Source organism: Myotis myotis, unplaced genomic scaffold (assembly GCF_014108235.1).
Source record: "Myotis myotis isolate mMyoMyo1 unplaced genomic scaffold, mMyoMyo1.p scaffold_m19_p_2, whole genome shotgun sequence".
In the NCBI taxonomy this organism is placed as follows: Eukaryota; Metazoa; Chordata; class Mammalia; order Chiroptera; family Vespertilionidae; genus Myotis; species Myotis myotis.
Window position 1 is genome coordinate 186,033,291 of NW_023416324.1, and position 27,739 is coordinate 186,061,029.

The 27,739-nt window shown below is 36.3% G+C and overlaps 1 protein-coding gene across 3 annotated transcripts; it reads right to left on the bottom strand.

Moving 5' to 3' along the window:
* Nucleotides 1–165: 165 nt before the first annotated feature.
* Nucleotides 166–27,739, bottom strand: SKIL (SKI like proto-oncogene). Of its 3 annotated transcripts, XM_036349258.1 has the most exons (8): nucleotides 27,573–27,733; nucleotides 25,851–25,958; nucleotides 24,174–25,235; nucleotides 10,623–10,720; nucleotides 8,069–8,301; nucleotides 5,703–5,944; nucleotides 5,194–5,418; nucleotides 166–4,550 (listed from the first exon to the last, which is right to left on the bottom strand). In XM_036349258.1, exons 3-8 carry the CDS (start codon nucleotides 25,218–25,220, stop codon nucleotides 4,395–4,397), a joined length of 2,001 nt encoding a protein of 666 aa, XP_036205151.1. In that variant the 5' UTR covers nucleotides 25,221–25,235; nucleotides 25,851–25,958; nucleotides 27,573–27,733; the 3' UTR covers nucleotides 166–4,394. The 3 variants fall into 3 exon arrangements, with proteins under 3 accessions (XP_036205151.1, XP_036205150.1, XP_036205152.1); XM_036349257.1 differs by having other exon boundaries at nucleotides 24,174–25,958; nucleotides 27,573–27,732; XM_036349259.1 differs by lacking the exon at nucleotides 5,194–5,418 and having other exon boundaries at nucleotides 24,174–25,958; nucleotides 27,573–27,739.

Consider the following 27,739-nt stretch of genomic DNA (forward strand, 5'->3'; position numbering starts at 1 on the left):
ATAATCACCAAAAGCTAGTATGTTCATGTGCTTTATATTTATATATTTTTTAAAAGGTTTCTTAACTCAGTCACTTAGTGTGTAATGAATAATAGACTTTAACGTAAAAAAAAAAAGAAAGAAAATGTCAATTTTTAAGGGATAGGCTTGCACAGGATACTAAAATGGCTTGAAACAATTTTATTGGCATTAAAAATTTTTATTTGGAATTTAATCCACAATCTATACAAGTTATTTACAAGGCATGAAAATGGAAAACAGCACAAAATACAATTGAGGTATGTATAAGCTAAGAGCACAGTATGTCATGTTTCAATAAATATAATTCAAAATTTGTAAACTAAGTGACCAAATAGATGAGTCTTGTTTTATAGTAAAACCATATAAAATATCTATTTCACGTGAGGTAGAGGACAGTTTTGTGTCATGTAATACAACCAACCACAGCAATTTTAACCATAAAACTGTACATCATTGGCAAAATTTTATATTGAATTATGGTTAATGTAGTCATCAATTTGTTACAACAGTTGCAGAACAGGTATTTCATTTACTGCCTTCACAGATTTAAAATTCAGAAATAATTTAAGACTACAGTGTTGGCTTAATATTATCAGGATAAAGAAATACTTCTAACAGGATGGTTAAAAACAAGTATATTTTATTTCTCCCAAACTATAATCCCCCAAAAGGTGTCCTAGATTTAGTAATTTAGGTAGGACATTTCTACTAGAACTACTTTAAGTATGCTGTGCTTTATTTTCAAGTTGAGGTATCTATATTGAAGAAAATCTTGTAAATTTTACATTCAACTAATTTAATACACTTTTGTTTTCTGGGCTTAACTTTTAAATTTGTTATTATATTTGATCACTTTCTAATTCAAAAACAGTAGCACTATATAAGACATTTAATTATATTATTTAAAAAACAGGCCCCAATTGCATTATGTAGTTTAAAGCCATTTAAAATGGAAAGATTTTACAAACAAAACAAAAAGACTGTCCTTTTAAACAAGATGCAATATAGAATACCTATATAAATTTTCCCAACAGAAATGCACAAGTATTCTATACTAGAAAAAAATTAAGCTGCTTATTCAATCCCACAATATATAATACATCAGTAATGTGTCCCTTATTGCTGACAGCTTCGATTAAAAACTATTAACTAGTTCCAAGCACAGAAATAGATGTATAGTCTGAGCACAGCTTTTCATTATATTATTTTTTAATGTCCTGTTGTGCAGATTAAATGCATAAAACCAAATAAAAATAAAGATTGTTCCCTAAACAATCACAACAAAGTCTTTTCGTTGAGAAGAAAATTTTAGAGCTGATCAAAAACCTTCAACACCAGCTTTACAATTAATTTTAGGGAACTACCTTAAGCATGTTACTCATTTATCATCTTACTTTCCCTCCGAGGCCACAGATGTGCAAATAAATTGGTTGTTCTGTCATGACTTCAAATAAATGAATAATCTGCAAATATTGTACTCAGTCTATTTCACCTACTTTAGTAATTGGTTTTTAATTCAATATGTACAAATGATTTATACTCCAACTGGTAATATATTAAATATGCTATAAAATTAGTTCAAGAAGCATGAAACATCCTAATTCTCATGAACACAGAAATTCAAGCAAAAGAATATGCTTTACAAAAATAAAGCACAAGCCAAACTTACGTTGTCAGTCAAATCCTTTCATAGTGTTTACAAGTGAATTTGTGAAATTAGGGTGGTTTTGAGCTTCCTCAATGACAGCAGATTTTACATTTACTACCTTTAAAAATTTGGTACCTTTTCCTCATAGAGTACAGGAACTATCATCACCCAAATTACACATCACCTACCACCCAGTAAGCTAATATTGTTCCCTTCCTTCTAAAGATGCTTTAGCACTTTTGATAGGCTGTTCCTTTAATGCAGCTTTTTAAAGTAATAATTTTTGTATTTTTCCTAAATAGAGTATTATAAAATCTGAGGGAAAATCTGCTTGCCTAATGAATTAGCACGCAAAAACAACACCAAAACAAACTTGAAGATAGCAATCAACACACAAAATGAGCATGCAAAGAATAGAGTAAGTTTATATGGGTAAGGTAATTTAGCAGAGGCCACTTTTAAAGTATTACAAAATCTCTGTATTTTCAAGCTATGGGGTACAGTTTAACTTAAAATTACTTTTCACCAGAATAGGTACATTTACAATTGACTAAAAAACTATATTCAAGAAAGTTAGACAGAAACCTATGGCAACATCAATGTATCTTGGGGAAAATGAAGACTATACATGTGACAAGTTTTTATTATGTGAGGGACCAGAAAAAAATATTTCACTTAATTCTAAATTAAGAGTTTATGATAATTTAAAGGTATTTAAGCACTATTTAGGATTTTAAAGTAACATATTTCAAAGATTAAGCAATTTAGAAGTTTTGGGTTGAAACTTAAGCAAGCTTATCATTTACTAAGTAGCATGAGTAGAAAGATTTTGAGTGATTAGAATAAAAGAAAATTATAAGAGCTTAAGTTAAGTCACCCAAAAAGCTTAGCTGTGACACTAATTCACAACTAAAATGAAACTGTATCATAGAATGTCTCTGTGATTTTTCTTTCTCCAATTTAAACAAAAAGTATTAGGAGGGCATGTCATTTTTAACATTGTTCTCGTATATCATTTTTTAACATCTGTTCCTCCTTGAGGAGATTCCAAAAATCAACAAATTAAATTGCAGGATTAATACAGCAAAATTTAAATGGTAAATTGAAAATACACATTTAGTTCACACTAGTGAAAAAACTATACTTTGAGAATTATAAAATCCTTTTAGGATACATTAGTACCATTAAGTAAAATATGAAAATAACTGGTTAAATGATAACCTACTGATTTTTGCAGTTCTATACCATTAGAGTACCTATCATCTATGCTGGGAATAGTACATAACCCTAGCTAATTTATTTTAAAAATAGATTTAGCTCAAGTAATTTCATTCAGTACCTTAGGCAAGAACATTGAGAAACATAAAATTCATGGGCTAATAATGTCAATTAACAGTAGCTTCAGGAAACTTCCTTTAAAAAATGCATACTAAAAATTTCACCTAATATCTCTTAAGCCAAGAATTAACTAATATGAACTTTGCCATTAAAAAAATGACACTTTTCTGTGCAAAAAGGAAAAAAAAAAGTGCAGGTGTTGCTCCTCTCCTAAACTATAAGATTCCTATCTCCTAAAAATTATCTAAAAATCCTTTAGCAGATAACTAAACTTTCCTATATTAATCTATCACACACTCTATCAGTTGACTGTAAATTCCTGACTTTGATATTAAGTAGTAATTGAAATGGTCCATTTGTGCAAATTTTGATAAGACTTAACATTTAAACATACAAAAGTCCAAAATAACCTTTAAGACATTTAATATTTTACAACTTAAAGGAAAACAAAGGCAGTAAGGAAAACAAATCCATTATATAAATTTCAGTAAGCCCCATAACTACATATAAAAACTGTACAGGAAGATTATGGACTGTATAGAAATCAATGGTATCAGTTTTTCTCAAGAACAGTAACATTTCAACACCACTATTTAACAACATAAACATTTAACAAAGTTCAGAAATTTTTACATTTTATTCCCTCTCCTGAAGTTGCTGCATTAAAAAAAAATCTAAATATAACCATATTTAAAGCAAAAAAAAAAAAAAAATTACAGCTGTTTCTTGCGTTTAGCAGCAGGATTATAACAGAGCATATTATCCATCCCCATTATGCCCATGGGGTGTGCTATAACCTCATAAATGAAATTTTTCTTTTGACAAAATGTCTCTCAGGAGACATTAAGAAGAGAAATGAAGAAAATTCATTCCATAATAAGAACAAAATAAAAGCAAATTTTGTATATAATAATGAGTACAGCATATCAACTTCGAAAGGAGATTGTAATAATGAAAAAAGGAGATTCAACCCCTTGAATATCTCCATATATTTGAAATATGACAACCACCATTGTATCTAAAATTGAGTCTGAAATATGGATCACAAAATTCACAACTATTTTTCATCACACAATGCAGCTTTTAAAAAGTATACAACTGTTAAATTTGCATTAGAAATATAGGCAGATTATCTGATAGTTGAAACCACAGAGTATTGTTACCGAGCTGTTTGGGAAAAAAAGTACAAAGAAACATACATTTTCATTCATTTGGAAATGTAAAAATTTATGTACTAATATATAATCTCTCCACTATCTCTGATCTACAAATGGATAGAATGCCTAGTTATCTTCATGCAAATAAGCAGTTCAGAATTCAATTACCAAAGCAAACAAACAAAAATAAACTCTGTCAGGAACACACAGATGAATCTCTTTAAAGGTTTCTATACTTTAGCAGTCTTTGATTTCAAAATTTGCAGCTTTAGCTCTTTTATCATCATCTCTAACTTCTGTCTTGCCTCCCGTTCCTGTCTGAGTTCATCTTGGAGCTCTTGCCTATCAGCCTCGGCATGGTCCAATCTCTGTCTTAGTTCTGCCAGCTGTGTGATTTAAAAGACTGTGTCAGTTTTCACTGTTTTGTGTTTCCACTTAATCCTCACATCATGGCAAAGATTGCCCTTCAAATTACTCTTTACAAAATGAACAATTTCATGCATATACAAACCTTGATTAGCTAATACTATTGCTCTGGCATTACCTGAGGGAAAAACCCAGGGTAAGGACTGAACACCTAGTGTACTTTCATTATGCCCTACACTTTAGCACACCTTTCATCATCACAGCCTGCCCATGTCAAGTATTATTTGTTCATCTTCCCTAAGAAGTGAGCTACTATTCAGTTTTGCTCCCGTGCTTTTGAACATAGTGGTCAACAGTTCATGTTTGTTAATTTTTTTATTTGAAAGCCAATATTTTAAAACAATGTAACACTTGATATTCAGATAGCTAGAAATTATCAATTTTGGCAACTACACTACAGAAACCCAATAAAAATTTCAAGAAATAAATCAAGGTTAAAAAAAATCATCTTGGATGATATCGCATAAAGTTGTGTTTTTGAACAGAATTTTAAGTTTTGAAATCCCAATGAGCTTGCCAAAAAATAATTTATTTAACAGAGAAGGTAACAGCTTCAATTTCCACATTAAAAGGGCAACATTATACAAACTGAGTAATTCTTACCTGTGCTGCATATTCAGCCTCGTTGTCTTTTTCTAAATTTGAGTCACAGGTACATTTTTGCTTCATTACCTGCTCTAATTTTTTCTCTAAGTCTTTCTGTTCAACATAAAATTCTTCCATTCTTTGAGCATGCTCATTCTGCAAAAATTCAAGCTCTTTCTGTAAATTCTGCTGTTCTTCAGTGAGTTCCTTCATTGCTTTTGAACTACTCAACATTTCAACTTCCTGTAATATACAAAATCACATTACAATTTGTACTTATTTCCATCATGCTAAAAATTTCAACTCAAGGAAAAATACTACATAAAACATCTAAAATTCAGCTGTCATACCAATTCTATATAGAGGTAATTATCTTGAAAAGCTTTTCTCTAAAAATTTAAAAGTGTATTAAAATTGCTTATGGTGTAAAACAAAATAATCTTAAATTTGCAGCATCTCATCTTGACTATTTTTAAGAATATGCAAACGTATCTTCATTAGGGCTATTAGTTAGGTAACAATTTTACCATCTCAAGTTGTTGCTTCTTCTGCAAAATTGAGTTCAATTTTTCCTGTTGTTTTACATAAGTTCTCATTACTTCTTCCATAATCTTTCCTTTATCATCTTCACAAATGACATCTTTGACAAGAAGTGGAGATGAAGCTGCTGCATCATGGTCAGTTCCCGCCTTGCTTGTGTCTCTGATTATGTTACAAGTGGTAGACTCAGGTTTCTTTTTACTTACAGAGTTATTTGAGATTGATGGATCTTTAAGGGGCAAAAATAAAGTAACAAAGTATGAATATCACTCTGCTAAGTCAGTAGGACAATCCATAAATGAAATTAAGAAGAAAAAAAACCCATTTACAAATGAAATAAAAAATAAAATACCTAGGAATAACTTCAACAAAAGTAGTACAAGAATTGAAAAACGAAAATGACAAAACATTGAAATTAAAGACCTAAACAAATAGGAAAGCATCCCATGGTCATGGATTGGAAGAATTAATTTGTTAAGATGGTGTCATGAACTGAATGTTAGTGACCTCCACCCCGCTATCCCAGCATTCATATTGAAACCCTAACCCCTGATGTAATGTATTAGGAGATGGGGCCTTTGGAGGCAATTATAAGGTCATAAGGGGAGAGCCAGCATGACAGGATTTACGCCATCATGAGTCTCCAGAGAGCTCTCCCATCCTTTCCACCATGTGAGAACCCAATGAGAAGATGGCTATCTGTGAACCAGAAAGTAGGGCCTTGCCAGGCACCAAATCTGCTGACCATAAACCTTCCAGCCTCTAGAGCAGGGGTGGGCAAGCTTTTTGACTCGAGGGCCACAATGCGTTCTTAAACTGGACCGGAGGGCCGGAACAAAAGCATGGATGGAGTGTTTGTGTAAACTAATATAAATTCAAAGTAAACATCATTACATAAAAGGGTACGGTCTTTTTTTTTTTTTAGTTTTATTCATTTCAAACGGGCTGTAGTTTGCCCACGGCTGCTCTAGAGCCATGAAAAATAAATGTTTGTGGAATAAGCTACCCAGCCTATGGTATTTTTATTATAGCAGCCCAAACAGACTAAGATAGCTGGTAATAACAAATTAATCTACTTTTTCAATGCAATACTTATCAAAATCCCAGTGGAAATGGACAAGCTGATTCTATAATTCATGTGGAAATGCAAGGAATCCAAAATAACCAAAATATCTTAAAAAAGAGTAACAAAGTAAGAATTCACAATTACCAATTTCAAAACTTATTTCAGAGCTATGGAAATCAAGATGGTAAAAGAAGCCAGACAACAAAAGGCCTCATGTTGTATCATCCTTTTTATATAAAATGTCCAGGATAGGCAAATCCATAAAGATAGGAAACAGATTAGTGGTTGACAGGGGAGAATGGAGAGTTAACTGCCTATGGATTATAGTTTCTTTTGGGGTGATGAAAATGTTCAAATTTAAATAGTTGTGATCATTGCACAACTTTGTGAATTTACTAAAAAGCCACTGAACTGTACATGTTAAAAGTGTAAATTTAAGGTAAATGAATTATATCTCAATAACTTTTTAACAATCACTAGAATTCACTAATTTGGGAAATAAAATATAATGCAAATAGAGCATAATGGTACACTAGTAATTATGTACCATATTTAAATCCAAAAGAACCTAAGTTTTAAAATTCTCAAAATTAAAGTACAGACCCCCCCCCCCAAAAAAAAGAATCTCAATTATATATGAAAAGTTAAATGACTACAGCTTCTTGAACGGCTCCCACAAAGCTGAAACAACTGTCACATTTCCCTAAGCTATAAGCAAAGCTCTGCTGTTACATGGAGGGTAACGAGGCAGCATTTGAGTGAACATATCTTGTTTGGTCCAGTGTTATAAAAGGCACTGTAACTAGGCAGCTTTTTTTTAGATGTCCAGCCAACATTCTGCATTTGTGCCATCTGCCTGGCTCCCACAGCTACAAGTTTTCAATCCTTCCTTATTCCATGACTAAGTTTCCCTGAGTCCTATACCTAAATACACTTACATATACTTCTTGGCATTATAAGTTAAATGGTTTCTCAGTTCACAGAAAATTAAAAAGAAAAATAAGGACCGTTTGAAGAAATTTGACAGCAAAAAGGCAGGAAGGGGGAAAAATAATCAGACAAAAGTCACTTGCAAGCATGAAGCTGTGTAACCTATATATCTATCTCATTAGCCGCTATAGCTACCACCATTCTAGAAAAGTACAGCAATTGATGTTCTAAGAAGTCACTCAACATTTTTTACAATAAAAACCTCTATCTGAAAAAGTCCCTTAAACAGAAATCCTCTTTGAAAAATCAAATACCTAACACTTTTTTAATACTGAATTTAAATATAGAAATACTTACCTAAATGTCTACGTAATTCTCTACTTGTTTTTAAATCCATTTTCTCCTGTTCCTCCAGTGAGACTTCTGGATAAGACACTGTTTTTTGATGTCTTCCACTACTGTAAGGCTTCTCTGGCTGTCTTGGTATGGATTTTCCTGCCTCTGTCTTTGTGACCTCTTTAGACTGGGATACAGCAGAAGTGAGTGACACATTTGGGGCAACCACTTTATCACACATGTATAAGTAGTAGCTGAAAACAAAGAAAGGCATAATAAGACACATTACATTTAGGTAAAAAGCAAAATGTGTTACAACTATTTCTATGGTTAAACAATTTTTTTCCACCAAAACAGACAACATAACAACTAAGAAAATAAGGGTCACAGAAAAGAATTCTTGAAAAAGTCAGTATTTTAGGCAGTAAAAGCAAAATCATGGAGAGATTTTTGTTATTTTGCAAAAAATAATTTCTAAGCACTAAAAGGATACTCACTAGGAAAGAAAATCACAGTTTCTTCTCCTTCCCTCAAAACCACCTGAGAACTAAAAGCACGAAGCACTTTAACAGAGCTATTTACAACCCCAAGCAGGTAAGGTTTATTCAGAAAGAAAGCACCATATGCTACTTTGGAGGACTGTTTTCTTGCCCATCACTCCTCTAAAGCAACAAATCCTTGTTCTTTGTTATGGTGAGGCTGATTCAGCCCTACACTTCTTGGCTATGGCCTGTTTCACCACAGACCAATGGGGAGCTCCCAGGGCCCTTCCATCTTAAACAGCGCAGAGAGAGAACAGGCATTCTGAATGTATCAAACCCAACAGAGCAATCTTCTAAAATACTTTTGTACTTCCTATGTATTTGATAAAACAGTAACAGTAAATTATGCAAAACTAAGATCAAAGGGATATCTACCAATTTTGCTCAAAGTTCACATAAAATTGTTCAGTACATTATCTGAGAGATTCATGGAATAGAGATGAGCTAGATATTTAAGTATCATATTATTAACTACAATCTTTATGGACCTTTAGCCAAAAGATGCAACCATTTAACTGACACAATACTTTATTCTCTAAACCAAGCATGTCAAACTCAAAGGCATCACGGGCCAAATAAACAAGGTTTACATTTATGTGGGCCACAAAGAAACAAAAGATTCAATTTTCATAGAAACGTAGGTTTATTTCGATAGAGACATGCTTAATACAAAGGGCCGAAATGAGTAATTGTTAACATAAATAGGACATTTTAATAAAAATTAGTATTTTTGCTTGAACATTAACTTACCAGACACTGAATAACTGCACAAATTAATAAGCGTAACTCAAATAAACCTATTTTTCTTGTTCTCCAAAAGCGAAATATTTTCTGTTGCACACACCAAACAAGTCAGTCAGTACAAGACTAATGACACGGCAATCGGCTGCTAAAATATTCACTGCTAGTATTCGTGGAGAGAAATGGTGCGCCTGCGCGTGAGGCGCGTAAGGGAAATGAATGCAACGCAATTATAATAATCAGTCATTAGTGAACGTTGTAGTTCGTTAATAAGTATGTATATTGTAAAAATTTAGTTATGGAATTTTTATTAAAACACTTCTTACATATTGTTATTTTGGCTGGGCTGCAAAAATATTCGTTGTGGACCGCATGCAGCCCGCTGGCCGCAAGTCTGACATGCTTGCTCTAAATTCTAAATAATTTCTTACATCTCATTGTATAGGACACATCTATTTTGTTCTTTTTTTACCAATTACATTAATTCTGAGGATGGAAATTTAACATTCTGCTAAGAAGACTGACAGGTTTAATACTACCCACAGATTTCAAACGCAGTAAGAACATAGGAAATGTGCAAATGAAAGTAAGACTAAGATCCTTCATCACCATGCTTGTGGAGAATACTAGTATATATTTATAGTAGCAGATAAAACTTTAGGACTGAATAAATAAGGAGCATTCTTATTGAAAATATGAAAACTTTACTTTGAGGGGTGCGGTTACTATGAAACCATCTAAGTTTCAAAAAGATGTCTTTTTAAAAATCAAAGTTACACACCAAACTTTTGAAGAGTGATTTACCTCTTGAAGAAAGGTAAGGAAATTAAAAGAAAACTTTTGTTTTTACTTAAGGACAAAAATGAAAAGACCTATTTCTAGAAAAAACATAGAAACCCAAGAAAGGTTATTTTGGACCTAGCTGGGTAACTCAGTTAGAATATCATCCTGATACGTCAAGGTTGCAGGTTCGATCTCCAGTCAGGGCACATGCAAGAAGCAACCAATGAATGCATAAAAAGTGGAATAACACATCAATGTTTCTCTCTTTCTCTTTCTCTTCCCCTCTCTCACTAAAATAAATAAGTAAAAAATTTTAAAAGGTTAATATAAATGTTCAACACAATTTACAATTCATTTCATTGATTAACAAGAAAGCCTAAAGCTATATCATGAATTCCCAGAGTCTAGAATAGTATCTGACATATAGAGGGAGGGAGTAATGAAGGGAGGGAGTAAGGGAGGAGGACAGAAGGGAGGAAGGAAGGGTTAATGAAACAATACTCACTCACCTAGGGTGTAAAAATGAATGTGTCTGAGAAACATGATCACTTTCCTGCTTTATAATAGGATACCACGACGGTAATTCCATTCCTGATGGTGTATCTATCTGTAGAAAAATGTAGAAGAAAAGATTATTGAAAGAAGGTGTGATGGTTAAAATTTTAAAGTGTCAACTTAACAGGGTCATAGCGTGTCTCTGGAGAACCTTGCGAAAGAAGAGTTACATTAACAGTCATCTTCTAATAAAGCAATCTTTCCTTAAAGTACCATGCCTGGTCACCTGAAACTCAGAGACTGCTACATGATCTATCCCACTGCAAACAGTTTCAGTGTGCATGTTAACAGGGATTACCAGAAGTGGTTTCATCCAATTTCATACTTACAACATCTATTTTAAAAATCCATTTTAGCCCTGGCTGGGTGGCTCAGTTAGTTAGAGCACCATTCCATATACCACAAGTTTATGGTAAGGGCTCCATCCCCAATACGGTGAGTACAGAAGGCCACCAATGTTTCTGTCTCTCCCTCTTCCTCTTTCTACCTCTCTCCCTCCCTCCCTAAAATCAATAAACATATCCTTTGATGAGGATTTTTAAAACTTTAAAACCCATTTTAAATAACAGACCCTGCAAATGTACAGAATTGGTAAGTTCTGATTCTTCTTCACTGCTACAACCAGCTAGAATATAACCCATCCATATCCATACAGTATTTGTTAGTGTACAGGTAACATTCTACAGTAATAAATACCTTGCCAAACTAAACGTGAAATTACTTTGTCTGCCAACACCTATCAGTAAACCGTATTTCCTCATAAACTGTATCTGTAAATAAAGGAAAAGGAGAATATAACTGATGATTTATTGTGTATCTACCTGATAAGAAATACACACACACATTTCTTAGATAGAGATAGAGATAGAGACAGATACATAGATACACACACACATATACATATGCATCCTGCTTAATTCCAACAAATACCTCATTAAGTAGATATTATTATCTCTATTTCACATATTAGAAAACTGAGGTTCAGAAACTGAGACAGAAAAGAATAACCTGTGTTACTCATTTCTCTCTTATTCCGGTTTGCTTTGTAGTCTTCCCTCCCTATATAATATTACAGTAATTATCCTGCTCTTTTGGGAAAAGGGTTCCTTGAAAGGGGGCAAGACTCACTAACGGAAAAGAGGAAAAGGAGCTGAAAGAAGCCCTGGTTCAAGTGAGCAACAAAGATAGGAGGTTAACAGACAAACCTGGTGGAGTGAGGGAGAAGGAAGCTGGGGATGAAATACAGAAGGAAGGATGAGACAAAAAGGAGAGCTGGATATTCTGACCCTGCCTAGTTAATTCTGCAACTAGGTAAGGTATGTGGAGAATGACACCTCATTTGAGAATGCATAAACACAACACTCAGGAAACAGCCACTAAATACCAAGAATTAGGAAAACCGTTTTGCCTGACATCCTAATATTCCAGTTCAGAACCAAGAAAGTAAGTAAGGAATGAAAACATCTCCAGATGCTAAGCAGTTGTGATTAAAGCATAACCAAATTCATAAATTGTCCATGGTTTGGTTAGGGAGATCCTGCTAATAGAGGAAACCAAAGCAGACTGAAGAGACTCAGGAAAGGAAAGGCCTGACAATTAACCCAGTGCCCCAACACAACTAGCTCAGAACAAAAAGGAAACAGCTTTTGGAGCACACATTATACAACTTGACCAATTAGAAGATGACTTAAGGCCAATTAAAAGCCAAAAACAAAAATACAGTGATTTGTATTGGTAGATCAACATTTTTGTTAAGAAGTACTGGGCGAGCCCTGGCCGGTATGGTTCAGTTGGTTGGGCATCATCCCATGCATCAAAAGGTTGCCGGTTTGATTCCAAGTCAGGGCACATGCCCAGGTTTCAGAATCGATCCCTGGTAGGGAGGAAGGGGGGGGGGGGGGGGGCGGCGCACAGAGGAGGCACCTGATCCATGTTTCTCTCTCACCATCAACATGTATTTCTCTCTCTCCATCTCCCTTCCTCTCTCTCTAAAAATCAATTTAAAAATCTTTTAAAAAAATAATAATTACTGGGCAAGGAATTTGAAAGACTAAGACCGTAAGATCATAGGGAAAAGAATGATTATTTTGAAAGGATTTAAGAGTTAGGCATTCACTGAGGGCCTCTAGACCAGGGGTGGGCAAACTTTTTGACTCGAGGGCCACAATGGGTTCTTAAACTGGACAGGAGGGCCGGAACAAAAGCATGGATGGAGTGTTTCTGTGAACTAATATAAATTCAAAGTAAACATCATTACATAAAAGGGTACGGTCTTTTTTTTTTTTTTTAGTTTTATTCATTTCAAACGGGCCGGATCCGGCCCGAGGGCCGTAGTTTGCCCACGGCTGCTCTAGACTCTATATAAGAGTAGAATTTTTTTTAAACCCACAATCCTGATCAAATATTCTAAAAAAGTTCAGAATCTGAGGCAAAATATACTGCTTATTAATAAAGTAAGCCAATCACCTCTTTACAGTTTCTTGACCCACAGCTTAGTTCTATTAGTAAGTCAGAAAGGGAATCGACTGCTGGCAACAGAAATACTAAATGATAGATGCCTGGTGACAGCTGACAGCCCAAAGAGATGAATTACAACATAATGCAAACATAAAAACTATCCAAAAAGCAATGCAATTTGAGGGCTTTATCATAGGCCAGGGCAAATAATTTAATGTATCTCAATTATCCCTTACCCTCATCACAACAGAGTATAATAACTGATGTTTACGAAGTCTTGAGTCAACATGACATAAACTATATTTTATATCTTATACATACATATATATGTACACATATATATGTATGTATAAGATATAAACTGTATATGTATATGTATATATGTAAATGTGTGTGTGTGTGTGTGTATATATACATACACACACACACACATACACACACACACACACACACACACACACACACTCGAAGCCCATTGCAGGAGGATTCCTGCAAGAATAGGGCTTCCTCGGGCCAATCACACAGCCAAGCCCCGCTGCCCAGGGACGCTCACAGGGGTCCCAGCTGGGGGCGGGGCTTAGGCGGCTTGTTCGCTTGGCCAAGCCCCGCTGCCCAGGGACGCTCACGGGGGTCCCAGCTGGCGGCGGGGCTTAGGCGGCACAGGGGGGCCTGGATGGCGGCTCGCACTGGCCCGCCCTGCCTGCGGTATGCAAATTAGCCGCCATCTTTGTTGGCAGCTAATTTGCATATTGTGCAGATTAGCCCATTGGAGGCATAGCGAAGGCACGTCAATTACCCTGTTTGTCTATTATTAGATAGGATATGCCTAAGCTACCCTTACGACCAAACAACAGGTAGACCAGTCACTATGATGCACACTGACCACCACAGAGGGAGCGCCGCTCAGCTAGAAGCCAGGCTCACGGCTGGCGAGCGCAGCTGCAGCAGCAGGAGCCTCTCCCAACGTCGCGGCAGCGCTACTAAGCAGGGGCCACAGGCGCAAGCAGGCTGGGATGAGCGCAAGCAGCGCGCCAGCTTGCGCTCCTCCCTGGCCACCTACCACTAATATGCAAATTGTCCCCTCAACCAGGAGTTTCACTGGGAGTGGGCCAGCCGGCCAACTGCCCGCAGCTCTCCACCCCCTCCACCCAGCCCTGCCCCAGCCGGTGGCGGCAGCAGGCAGCCGGGGGAAGGGAGGCCCCAGCCAGCAGCTGCTAGGGACCCTACCCGTGCACGAATTTCATGTACTGGGCCTCTAGTGAAAAAATATCCTCAGGTGAGTACTAACAAAAAAAAAAGGGGGGGATTTTCTTCTCTAGAAATCACTTGTTAAACTCATTATTTAAGAAAATAAAGGAAGCTCTGTTCCACTTTTATATTTGAAACAATCTTGGATGTACTGCTCAAGAAATCAATTGTTACCAGACTTTTTAAATTAAGATTACTGAAACTGATTTACATAGTCAAAAATTTTCCTATTATGGATATCTGGAATCTCCAATCTTCAGAAAAGCAAATTCTAAACTTTTTCAGCCAAAGATCTTGACTTGAAACCTAACTCAATTTTGATCATTTCAAAACTCTACAGCTTGATTTGTATACATTTTACTTTTATTCATGACCCAAACTCAGTTTATCTGTATTTCGATGATGTCTCTACACTTCAGATGCCACCTTAAGTAATTGTTTGTGCATTCATATACAAGGTGGGGCAAATCTAGGTTTACAGTTGTTCATATGGGAAATAATACAAGAATAAACTTTTGTATACTCACAACTATAAACCTACTTTTGCCCTACCCTGTATTTTTAAACATCCATCCCTCTCTAGTTCCTGTTCTTAGCCTCGAAGACTGTCTTATTTGATTTCCCATTCTCACACAATCTCACAAACTAGGGGTTCTAAAAAAATCTTCCTTAAAGATCACCTAGTGCAGTCCCCCAGCCAATGTCTGAACTCCCTATTCAAAATCCCTCATATCCAGTCTCTGCTTGGTCCAGTCCTTGAGGCCAAGGACTGTCTTATTTACTCTTCTATTTCAGTACGTAGCACCATGCCTGGCATGCAGTAGGGATTCAATAAATATTTGTTGAATGAATTCTGAATGACAATGTAGCTCATTAACTTCCAGGGTGGCCCTATAATAAGGTTACTCTGCTACCAAGAAATTCACAAAAAGTCCCTTTCACATTCTATATCCTACTCAATGAAGTACCAAAGAAGCCAAAGGTCTCTGGGATGTATTTTTAGAGATCAGATCTACAAATTAAATAATATAAATGATGGAAAAATGGACATTAACCATAATAAAATGTTGGGAATTAATTTTCCCTAATATGCTGTGATAAGCCATAAACGCATTTATAACAAATTATCCTAACTGCATGTTAAAAATAATTAAGAAAAGCACATATTATACAACAGAACATTCACAGTCATGCCAGATTTTTTCATCTATTCTGCATTTGTTTCAACATACAAATTAGATCTTCAAAAAAGAACAATATAATTAAATGTCACAGCAGTAATGCTACTACTGATTAGCAATAAAAATTAGGATACCAAGAGAGGAGCATCTACTGCCGTTAATCTTACCTTTCAATATAGGAATAATTCATTCCTTTGTGTATTTAAACATTAAAATCGAATACATTACACTACTTAGCAAAGGAGAGATGTAGATCATTTAGTAGCTTAACTTGAAGCCCTAACAGTTTTAAATGTTTTTATCACCCAACTTCCCCACCATTATCTACCATAAAATGAACAGATGGCATCCTTACCTGAAACACATAAGAAAAATTTCAGACAATTTATTTTATTCTAAAGGTTCTTTTTCTCTAAGTCATAAAACAACCAATAATATCTATGAAAGCAAAATTAAACAATCCCAAAATGTATGGAAGAGGTCATTTTAAATAAAAATTAGGGAATGTTTAATGAAAGTTTCTTTAAGTTTCAACTTACTGTGTTATATATACATGACCCTTTGACAATCAGATTTTCTAATAAAGAACCACTGTATTTTGGTAGTACAAGGCTTACTAACTCACAATGAAGTAATTTAAAGAACTTGATTTCATTTACAAAAAAAACCAATAGGCATTTTTGCCACCACTTTCTAGATACAAAAGTAATTCCACCCAGTCAACACTATTCATATACAAGCATTTAAATGTGTACTAAAAAAAACTTTAAAATTCCTAGACTTATATTCAATAATAAACTTTTAGGTAGCACTCCAGTTTTTAATTATAGGAACAGGCTAATATTTATGACTTTTAGTTGTGTCTAATGACAAACATTGATGAACTAAAGAAATCAAGACAATGCTTCAAAATATTGGTGGGATTTCCAAAATCCCCCCAAAATTTAATCAGAATTACATTTTTTAAAATATGTGGAAAAATATTTTTTAAAATATAAAAGATAAAGACTATACATTGTATGTATTTATAAGACAGTAAGCATAGGAAGGACTAATCCCCCTAATGGTGTGATTACACAAGAAATAAAATATAATGTATATTAAATGCACATCATAACATACTGGTAAATCATTAGCAACCTTACTAAACACATGACTGAATACAGTTAAGCAACAACCCTCTAGGTATAAAGTGAATACAACCTGTCAGGGTCTTTTTACTGTGTACGACAGTAAGACATTCAAGTGGTCAATAAATGATTTCAGAAAGACACAAAAGACACTCTGCCAGACAGCTGCCCACAACTCTTACTCTTACGGAAAGAAATGGAATCTTTCAGCACAGGATCAAGTTTCCTCAATACTCCAGCATGCTGTGAATGAGTGTTTCAACAACCGAAATAGGGATAGGATTACAAGGTAGCAAGTAGCTACTTAAGAGATTGTAAGGCTTAGTCTTGTGCCTCATTTCATTGTAATTATTAGAATGTATCAACCTAATGCAAAACTGGAACAGTATGATCTAAGTATCTCCACTAACTTATCAGACAGATCTTCAGGAATTACAGCAATGTCTGCTGTTCCGCATACTGGAAGATCAATCATACCAACTACCTCAAAAAGCCAGTGTGGGGTTTACAGTGCTTAAAATTCTTACAATGTGCAACTCTTATCTTAAAACCTTCGTGGAAAAAAGCCATGTGAAGTCAGTAGTACAATGTCACTCCCTTTACAATTTGAAAAAAAAACAACTGATTTTTAAAATCCTGTTAACTCCTGGGACTTTTAAAAATGAATTCTTAACTTTATTTTTATTGTTAACACTATTACAAATGTCCCCATTTTCCCCCCTTCACCCCCATCCAGCTCCCACTGCCCCTTCCCTCTGGCCATCACCACTCTGTATCTATGGGTAATGCATATATGTTCTTTGGCTAATCTCTTTACCTTCTTTCATCCATTCCCCCACCCACTTCCATCCTCCCTGACAGCTGTCAGTCTGTTTCATGTATCCAAGCCTCTTTCTATTTTGTTCATCAGGCTATTAAAAATAAATTTTTGTACTGGAATTATGTGGTGCCCTATTCATTTAACATTGCAAATACTGGAAATCTCCATGTCATATATATATTTCACTTAAGTATCTATTGTCAAGTTTCAATCTGTACAAATCTAAGGTTTAGCTATCCCACTTCAGCATATGTGCTTTAAAAAAATTATGATCTCAGATTATTTGGCCTTCAAATCATGTAAATTGATTATAGAAAAATGTAGATTAACTAATTTTACTATATTCAATGTGCTCATTTTTTATTCTGTCATGTGGTGTTTTTTTAATAAATACTGATGAGCCACTAAATTGATTTTATGACCCTTCTGGCCCTTTCTCAACAGGGGTTCTCAAGAGAATTAAGCCCAAATGCCCCAATGAATCCATTGTACACAATGAATTAACTACTCTCCAAAGCATTTAGAACGGTACGATATACCATCCCTGAAAGAAATGACAAACCATCACTCTGGTCAAGTCATTTTCTGCAGTACTTAATTCTCCCCTTAGGGAACCCCCGATGAGAAAGGCTGCATGGGTGACAACTACAATTTGAAAAACACTTGTTTTAAGAAAACTATCTTAAAATTGGTCCAAAAATATTACTGTTTCAACAACTAGTCCTGTATAAACAACATTTGTGCTCTATAGATGCTTTTGCACTAACTTACAAAGCATTACATATGAAAAAGGAATAAATTCCAATACTGTCACTTCATTTTTAACATTAAATAAAACCCCTTGTATTACTTACCAAACGATCTTTACTTTCTTAAACATTTTTTTTTATTCCTTGGCCCCATAAAATAAAAAATATATGTACTTTCAACACTCTGAAATCTCAAAATTAATTCATTATCACAAATAAAAACAAAAGGTTAGCTTTGCTTTAAAACTAATCCTATTTTCCTCCTTGAAAATCACTGGTAAATTTATAGGACTACCAAGATTTTCTTCATTCAGTTACCCAATCTTTTATTAAGCATTTACCACATTCTACATTCGGAAACTAGATGAATTTCTGCCTTAGGGCACCCTCCACGTAGTCTTTACGTACATATTTCTGTGACCCACTTCTAAGTCTAGAAATCAAAATGACTTAAATTAATTGTATACCTTTCCTAATCATTCCTCTTTCTGCCTACCATGGGACTATAATACTTTATTTAGTGACTAAAGCAAACTACACCTCAAAAAAAACTTATAGTTTAATTTTATATTCTTTTTGTTTTTTGTAGTCTAATAATATCCTTAAATTATTTTAGGTATTTGAACCCTCAATAGACCAAAATTCTGTATGTGGACAAAATACAGGTTTCAAGCCATTACTAAAGCTATTCCCAAACTAGTTTTACCTCTTTACTTGAACAAATTGAGTTCTGGCTCCACAATCACTTTCCATTCCCAGAATTCTATGGAGATTGAAATTAACCCAATTCTTGATTACTTCCTTATTCTCCCAGTGGCATATTATAACGTATGCACAGCTATGAGAACACAATTGGCTGACTACATACTAATTCAGGTCTATCCCTCTTTTTTTCTTCCTTGAAGTTAATTTTTTTCAAACCAAAAGAATAAATTTCTAAGTTCTTTTAATCATAGACGTTTTTTAAAACATCAACATTTTTTAATGTTTTACCATTTTTTAATGGTAAATGAATATAAACCTAGACTCTGTATTTCCCAGACCATAAGGGGGCACTATTCCCAAAGCCATTCTAGAGATTTCATTGAAACATTCTTCCTATAACATAATTCTCTCATAAACTGTTTTACACTTTCTTCTTGCACATTTTATTCTAATAAGTAAACAAATATCCAACTAGTGTAATTACTGTGTACAAATAACTAAGAGGAAATACACTTGAACCCAATACTCATTTATCATATGTCTTAAAAATAATCTTCATATAGCTCTAAATTAAGTCAAGATGTTTTGGGAAAGGAAAAACCCCCAAATACATAGTAGTAAATAATTCAATAATAGTTTGAAGAACCATCCTGCATTTCTGGACTCTTAACATCCAAAATACTTCTCATCAGTTCTCTCATTTTATCAGTTTATTCAACAGTTTATTCTCAAATTATATATGTGTTCATTGAAGATTAAAACATCATTTTTCCAGAAAATTCCAAACATTCTAAAATAAACTGTGGTGGTGGTGGTTTTCAAAAATGTATTCAGTTTAAAAAATAAATTTTTTTTTTCACTGAGTGCCTCTGATGTGCTATGTGCTAAACTATATTCTGGGAAAACAGGAAAAAGATAGCCACTAAAGTCAAGAAGATAATTATTAATTTTAGAAAGTTAGACAAAAATATTCACATTGGTCTCTCATGTGAGTACAAATACTTCATAAGATTCTGACTTACCCCCAACTTTATCAAAATTTATCCTAATAACAAAATGCAAAGAATACCACTAATAAAACAAAATATCATCAAATCTACCACAACACATTTGGTCCCAACACTACCCTTTATCATTGCTCATTCTCTGTAGTGTATTTCCTTACTTCTTAAATAAGGAAGTGTATTTTCTTCCTAAACAAAAGTATAGTAGCTTACCAGAGGGGAGAAACTTTCTGTACAATTATTATTATTCCAATCACCTCTGCAGAATGAACTGAAAAATGTAAAATTAAAAATAGTGAAATATTTAATAAGCTTTAAGAGAAAAAAATTTTTTAAGTTTTTTAAGTTGGTATCTTTAGGTCATCTATTTGCATCACAGATAACTTATAGTTTTTTTCCCCTAAGCAAAGTAAAAACTGTATTATTTCACTTGCCTAATACGTGTTTAGACACTAGAAATCTAAATTTAATTTAAAAATATATTTACTGCCCGGCCGGTGTAGTTCAGTGGTTAAGCACTGACCTATGAACCAGCAGGTCAGAATTCAATTCCCAGTCATGATACAAGCCTGGGTTGCAGGCTTGATCCCCAGTAGGGGACATGCAGGAGGCAGCGGATCAATGATTCTCTCTCACCATTGATGTTTCTATCTCTCTCCCTCTTCCATCCTCTCTGAAATCAATAAAACATATTTTTAAAAAATAAATACAAATATATATACTTACAGGACATACACCATCTATAACTTAGTGAAGATTGTCATCTATGTGCTGTAACAGTCAAGAATCACCTATAATTATCTACCAATTGTCAGCTACATGCTGTAGCAGTAAAGAATCACCTATAATTATCTATCAACTGACTACAAATGGGCTTTTCTAATATGCTTGAAAATAATCTGAAGTAAATATCACCCTTCAAGTATTATTTACAAATTATCAATTTGCTTAACAACCTTTTCCCATACAGAAAAATGTAAGATTCAACAAAATTAGAATTAGATCAAATAAATAATACCTACTGTGGATTTAAAGAAAAATCAGGAATATAATATTCTGGCATATATTTGTTCACTTTTAAATACTTTTCTAACAAAAAAGTACAAAAAAGTCAAATGATAAAAAGAGATAGTTTTATAATGCCATTTTGCAAAGCAACCTAGGCAGATCTAAAATCAAGTATATTTCTTGTGGTGGTGACTTGAGTAAGTAAGTTTAAAATATAGCTTTAGTTTCCACATAGAATATAGTCAGTTCTTCACTTAGAACACTGACCTTATACCACTTACTTCTCCCATCTAAATATAGCTATTAGCTATGCAAATTAACCATAGCTATTAGCTATGCAAATAGTTGGTGGTCATTACTAATATAATTTCCATCCTTAGAAATAATTTAACAGTCGCTACATTTCAAAAACTTGCCTATTGAGTTTCAGGGGTATTTTTAATCCAAAAATAGTACTTTGACTACAAAAACTACATAAATTACATAAACATATAAAATTACACTGGTATTCACACTAAACAGAGAGTCCTTTATATAAGGTTAATATATTCGGTATATTCTTTTATTTAAAAAAGAAAAAAAGAAAAGAAAAGCCTGCCAACTTTTTTAAATGAGCTTCTTCTAGATCTAATTTGGTTTGTTTGGCAACCAGCTCACTGTCACAGAAGACAGTGAAAAATGTTCCCCAGTCAAGCACTCTCTCCTTGCCTCCTTCCCAGTTAAACAGCTGAGTATATACAAGTTAATACAGAGTTTAAGAACCATTATACAAAAATAAATTATTTTTTTAAGTTAATGTTTCTCAAAATTCAGTTTCTGCTACTAAATTAGGGGGGAAAGTTAAAATTACTAGACTTCAAGTCAGAAGACCTGCATTCAACTCTTTTTTTCTACCATCTACCAGTTATACAACCAAGAGCATGTGACCCATATGGGACTGGTTCATCTGAGAAAACTTGTTCAACAGACCTTCAAAAAGAACCACCTCACAAAGTTTTAAGGAATAAATATTTAAAATACAAAGTGGCAAGCACAACGAAACAACCACTCAAGTATGTATTACACATGAACCCCCATAACGCTCCTTTTTTAAAAAGCTTTATAATAATGCTGGAATTTTAAATTCCCTTAAGTAGCTTAAAATTCATATAAGCTTGGAAACAATGCCAAAATACACTAGTAGGAAATACTGCAAAAATAATAACAGCAAAAAAATGGGGGGGAAAATCGCACATCTTCCAAAAATAAAAAATGAATTCAAATTATTACTTCTGAGACAATAAAAGGCTACATCCAAATGAGGGATGATTTCAGTTTTAACCAAACCCTAGCACTAGCACATTCAGTTTCAGTTAAGTAAATTCCTCATGTGACGTGTTTTTTTTTTAACATTCATCATGGTTCTCAGGTATTTTTCTCACAAACACAGAGCAGGAATATTAGACAAAGCAGTTTATCCCAAAAATGCTGTCAGAGCAACAAAAATTGGAGCAAGAATATCTAGCAAATAATGTCACTACCTTATGACTGTAACGGTAGAGCCCCTAAATAGCAAGACATCATAAATACCAAAAGGAGCAATCCACATTTTGAGAATATAGAGACTATCTAAGCAGCAGCCTTAGCATGGGAGCAGTGCAGCTGTAAGCAAGTCCAACAATTGGAGAACTGGCTTGAATTCAATCCTGCTTCAAAGTAAGTTATAACTGAACCTGAACAATATGAATGTATCTACCCTGGCCGGGTAGCTCAGTTGGTTAGAGCGTTGTCCCATATGCCAAGAATCTGGGTTCAATCCTCCTGTCAGGTAAGATACCAGAATCAACCAATGAATGCATAAATAACTGGAACAACAAATCAATGTCTCAACCAACCTCTCTTCTTCTCTCTCTTCCTCGCTCTCTAAAATCAATAAATACATTTTTTAAATGAACTTGTCTTGTAGCGTCAGGCAAGGAATTTTGAAGGCGTGCTGACCCTTTGAAAGCAGCAAGTAGCAAACTTGAATTAAGAGTTTAAAATTCTCTTCATGGGTCTTCAGGAGCAAATCACTGTCTTCAAAGTACACTGCAATTAAATTTCCCTCAAAACCTTAATTGCACCATAATAAAGCACCAGACACCAAATCTTATATTCTAGCCCAAGTTCTCATGTTGCTGTGAATAACCTTGATATTTAATATGCTTCATTCATTTCTTCTGTAAAGTAGAAAGGGCAGAGATTGTTTCAAGGAATAAAAACAGTGGAAAAACTAGATTCTTAAAGTGAAACATGGCCAACCTTAAAATTACACATGTAAAACTGCTCAGGAACAATGCCTGCCATCTTAAACACTAGCTATTACATTGATTTTAATCAAGCAGAAAAATATATTTAAAACTAGACCAACAGAGTATTAATAACCCAAATCTTGTCTATTACCCAGGCATTCAAACTCTTAGAATATATTAGTTTAGCCTACCAGATAACGCAGTGGGAAAAATAAGTTTAAGCTCTCTTTGCTGATAGGTTTTCACGTTAACATTTTACTCTTAAGTCTTTTATGTATTCTAGTTGTCACAATTTTTTTAAATTATTCCTTTCTTCATAAAAGAATATTGGTTACTAGAGTCACAAATTCTTCAGACAAATCTTTCTTTCACTTCCATTTGTTTCCAATTATGATCAAGCTTAAATATCCAAGTACATTAACAATGTCAGAAATCCTAGATGTACCTTAGAAAAACACTGTTTCAAGCCCATCACCAGAACTGTTTTGACTAGCTATTACACCATTTGCAAATGGAGATAACACCAAAGTGTAAATTATCTTGAATCCTAGGAAAACAACAGATTTAGTCATCAAAAAGCAGGATGTGTGAAAGAGAGAAGTCAGGACTGGAGGAAAAAAGCCCCAAATCCTCCACTCCCTGGCTATATAATCTTGGGAAAGCCACTTCATCTCTGAGCTTCAGTCTCTACCTGTTCAATGGGAATCATCTTACTCCTCTCAATAGGTTGTTTGGAAATGCAAGTGAAAACACACACAGAAAAGCATTTCATAGCCTTAAATATGTGATACAAACATATTACATACATCAGGATTTTTTGTTGTTGCATGAGCATAAACAGTTCCTTAACACACATATTTAAATATAAACTTTTTCTCTCAAAGTGAACCATTATTGCTATTCAAAACTACTATTTTAAAAAAGAAAACTTGCCTTAGATTGTGTTCTCTTTCCATTTCTCATGCTAAACTTCTCCTTCATTTCTTCTAAAACTATCTTCAGTTTCTTTTCTTCAGGTGTCCCTAAGTATTTTGGGTTCACATGAAGATAGCAATGCCATTTGGCCGACTCAAAGCCCCAGTGGCAAGTCCTTTTGTCAGGTGACCTGTGAGAATGCATCACAAATGTCTGGGGTGCAAACATTCCACAGCACTCCAGGCACTGAATACAGGGAGCATCAGGCTGGACATAAAACTGGGGTGCAAATAGACCCTGACATTTGCCCAAGCATTCATGTTCCACTTCAAAGGCACTGCCCGTTTCCTTTAACTGAGCCCATGAGTTTTTAGCAGGAAGTATGCTACCATTTTGAGGAAAAGTGCGTGGTCGCAATAAAGCGTTACATAGTCTCTGTGCGTCCGTTAATGTAATCAGCCCACACGATGGGGCATTGAATGGAAGTATTCCCAGGACCTTTAAGATATGAAGTTGGTCTGAGGTACATCTTGAACAATAGATGTACAATTCGTCACATACTGTATTTATTTGCTGAAGTGAAAATTCTCGGAGAACAGAATTTAAGACTTGGGGCAAACAGAGTCTCTTTTCTCCTCCAACCTGAAAACAAGAAATAGACTCCCCTTCCAACATAGTCTGGGTGAGTTCTGTGGAGCTATCGGAAGGGATGAGCAGTGGACCAGGAAGAACCTGAGGAGACGGAAGAGGCAGAAATACAGTAGGTGACATGCTTTCTTGGGAATACCGAGCGGAAAATGCTGCTGGTCCACCCAGAGAGCTCTGACTACTTAAATGGAATTGTGCCAAAGTGTGTTTCAAACTGGGATTTAAATGTAAAGGTTCAGGCACCGAGGTACAGGTTCGTTTGACATGCTCTCCATCAGTTTCCATTGGTGCTTCATAGTCATCCAAGTGTTCCTTCTTAACTGTTGGCATCTTGTTTATCATCATTTTTCCATTTGCATGAATGTCTGTCATCATTTTTTTCACTGGAGGGCTGCCATCATCATCCATCCCATTCATTTTTTTATTTGAGCCCTGAACCAAGGAGAAATTTGTCTGTAGGTTTTCCATTGCTAAAAACTATTGTATTAAATAAGTAAGTCTGACACTTGCATTGTTATTTAGCTGCTTATTTGGAGAAAATGTATACCAATACGTATGGTAACTCACATATGGTACGTTACAAAAAATTTCTATTGGTAACTAATAGAAAAACGAAGTTTCCAAAGAGAGGTCTCCCCAAGTTACTCAATAGATTTTGCAACTGTTTTGATTCTGCTTATACTCTAGCATAATTTCACTGCAAGTGCTATAAAATTTGTCTCCAATAATAAAGAATTTTAAGAGGCACACCTCTGAAAAAGCCTTTGCTTTTTTTTAAGTCTTCAGATATATGTATTAAAATAAAGATGCCAATTCTCTCAATTCAAGATTTCCAGGTTCAATGCAATGGTTTGGTTGGTTTTAAGCAAAACAAGTCAAAATTTTATTAAATTACTTGTGTTATAAAATCTAGACACAAACACAAGTCAAAATGATGCCCCCAAATTTAATTTTTGGCACCAAGACACCAAAAAAGGGGGGGAAATGTCTTCTCTAAAAATGATGTTAGTCTATGTTGACAAACTGAAGACTTGTATAAATCCTCACACCAGTAAGAAGAGCCTCTGACTCCACTTGAACGTCTACAATAAAAGATTAAAAAAAAAATTGCCCAGTTATCTTCAAGGACTGCTATTCATTCTTCTTTTAATTAATCTGGAAGAGAAGGGGGATGGGAGAGAGTTACATTTGAATTTGCTCCAGAGGCCAAAGGGTCAGTTTGAAACCAGTTTCTTAATCTTAAGCTGAGTTCACTTTACCAAAGGTGACACCCGAGTGACTTCTATAACTGTAATACCATTTAACTAGAAGAACCTTCATTTAAATAGGACAGCAATCTGGAGAACAGGTGAAGGGAAATATCACCCCTCAAAGGGGAGAGGGCTACTCCAACTCCGAATAGGAAGAACCTTAAACAGATCATCTCACCCAAAACTCAGTACCAGAGGCTTCACAATTATGCCATTTTAACTAAAATAATCCATTACTTCATCTCATTGTTTAAAAATAAAACAAACACCCAGTTTCATCAAAAAAAAAATCGGATACAAGTTAACATATCTGCCACACGTAACGAAGTTACAACCTTAAATACATTAATTCACTTTGTCAGGGTATGCTATTTTCCTGGGGTGATTGTAGGCAAAAATTAACTTTCCTTTAACAGGTTAGCGAAAGTGCTGAATGGAAGCCAAAAAGCTACGGCCTCCATGCCTGGGAGCCTCCATCCCTGAACAAGTCTAATCCAGGACAAAAAGCACAAGGCAGACAGACCTCACAAAGAATGCAAATGGAGGAGAAGGGGGAAAGAAAAGATTCTTCTTGCCTGAGAGAAAACCCAAAAGCTATCCAAGACGTAGAAAATTCTGACTCCCAAACTCCCAGCAATTTACCGTAAAACAGAACCAAAGGGGGAAGAGACCAAGGCCACTAGCCAACGTCCTGACTTTCGCCCACCGCGGGAGCACCTCCGCCAACGCACACCAAGGACCGAGGAAGCGGGCGGAAGGCGAGACCGCGGCTGGGGGAGTCCCCGGCGCCCCGAAACCCTCCGCCCGCGCAGAGCCACCCACCCATCTCAAACCCGAGGAGGAGTGGCGGCCCAGGGACCCGGCACGCCTCGGGGTGCGCAGGGCGTGAGGGGAAGTGGAGGGAAGCAGCCCCTCAGAACCCCGACCGCGGTCTCGGGACAACCCCAAGTGCCCTTCCAACACGGCCCCGGCGCGGCGGCCGCGCGGAGGGCGGCGGAAATCCCCCGCGCACCCCCTCCTCGGGAAGTTCTCGAGTGTCACCCCGGCACCCCGAGGCTGTACCGACGCCCACCCCGGGCCAGGAGGAGGAGAAGGGTCGGCGAGCGGGTGGGGCGCCGAGCCGGGATCCTCGCGGGGATCCGCACGCCGCCGGGGCCCGGCCGGGGTGAGCCCGGGGCATCCCCGCGGAGCGCAGACGGGCGGCGTGCGGAGGGGGGGGCGGTGACGGGCGCCCGAGTCTCCGGGATCCCGACGGCTCGAGTCAAGTGCAGCGCCCTGGCCCGGCCCACGCCCCCCGCCCGGGGCAGCGAGGCACGATCCGCCGGAGGTCACCCGCCCCGCGCCCCCTCCGGCCCCCACCCCACCCCGCACCCGCGCATCCGGACCCCCGACTCCGGCCTCCATGCCCCCGGGAAGCTCGACGAGCTGGGTGTACTCCCCGGTCCCCCCCGCCGCCGGCTCCCCGGGGGTCTCGTGCCCCTGCCTCCCGCCGCGTCCTCCCCGGCGAGCCCGGCCGCACCTGTGCCCGCCGCCGCCGCCGCTCGCCCGCTCCCTTCAGCTGTGCCGGCGCCGCTCCGAACCCCACACACATCGCTACACACAGCCCTCTGACGTCACCGAGCCCTCGGCCCGCCCACGTCACTGCGGAGACACACGGCTTCCCGCAGACGCCGCCGCCGCCGTCTC

What these genes read in the sequence shown, in the direction of transcription:
- SKIL (XM_036349257.1), bottom strand. Translation starts at nt 25,271, where the DNA reads ATGGAAAACCTACAGACAAATTTCTCCTTGGTTCAGGGCTCAAATAAA. An exon ending in CATTCATTTTTACACCCTAG is followed by an intron (nt 8,302 to 10,622) that starts GTGAGTGAGTAT and finishes CTTTGTTTTCAG; the next exon opens with CTACTACTTATACATGTGTG. An exon ending in AGGCTGAATATGCAGCACAG is followed by an intron (nt 4,551 to 5,193) that starts GTAAGAATTACT and finishes TAAATCACACAG; the next exon opens with CTGGCAGAACTAAGACAGAG.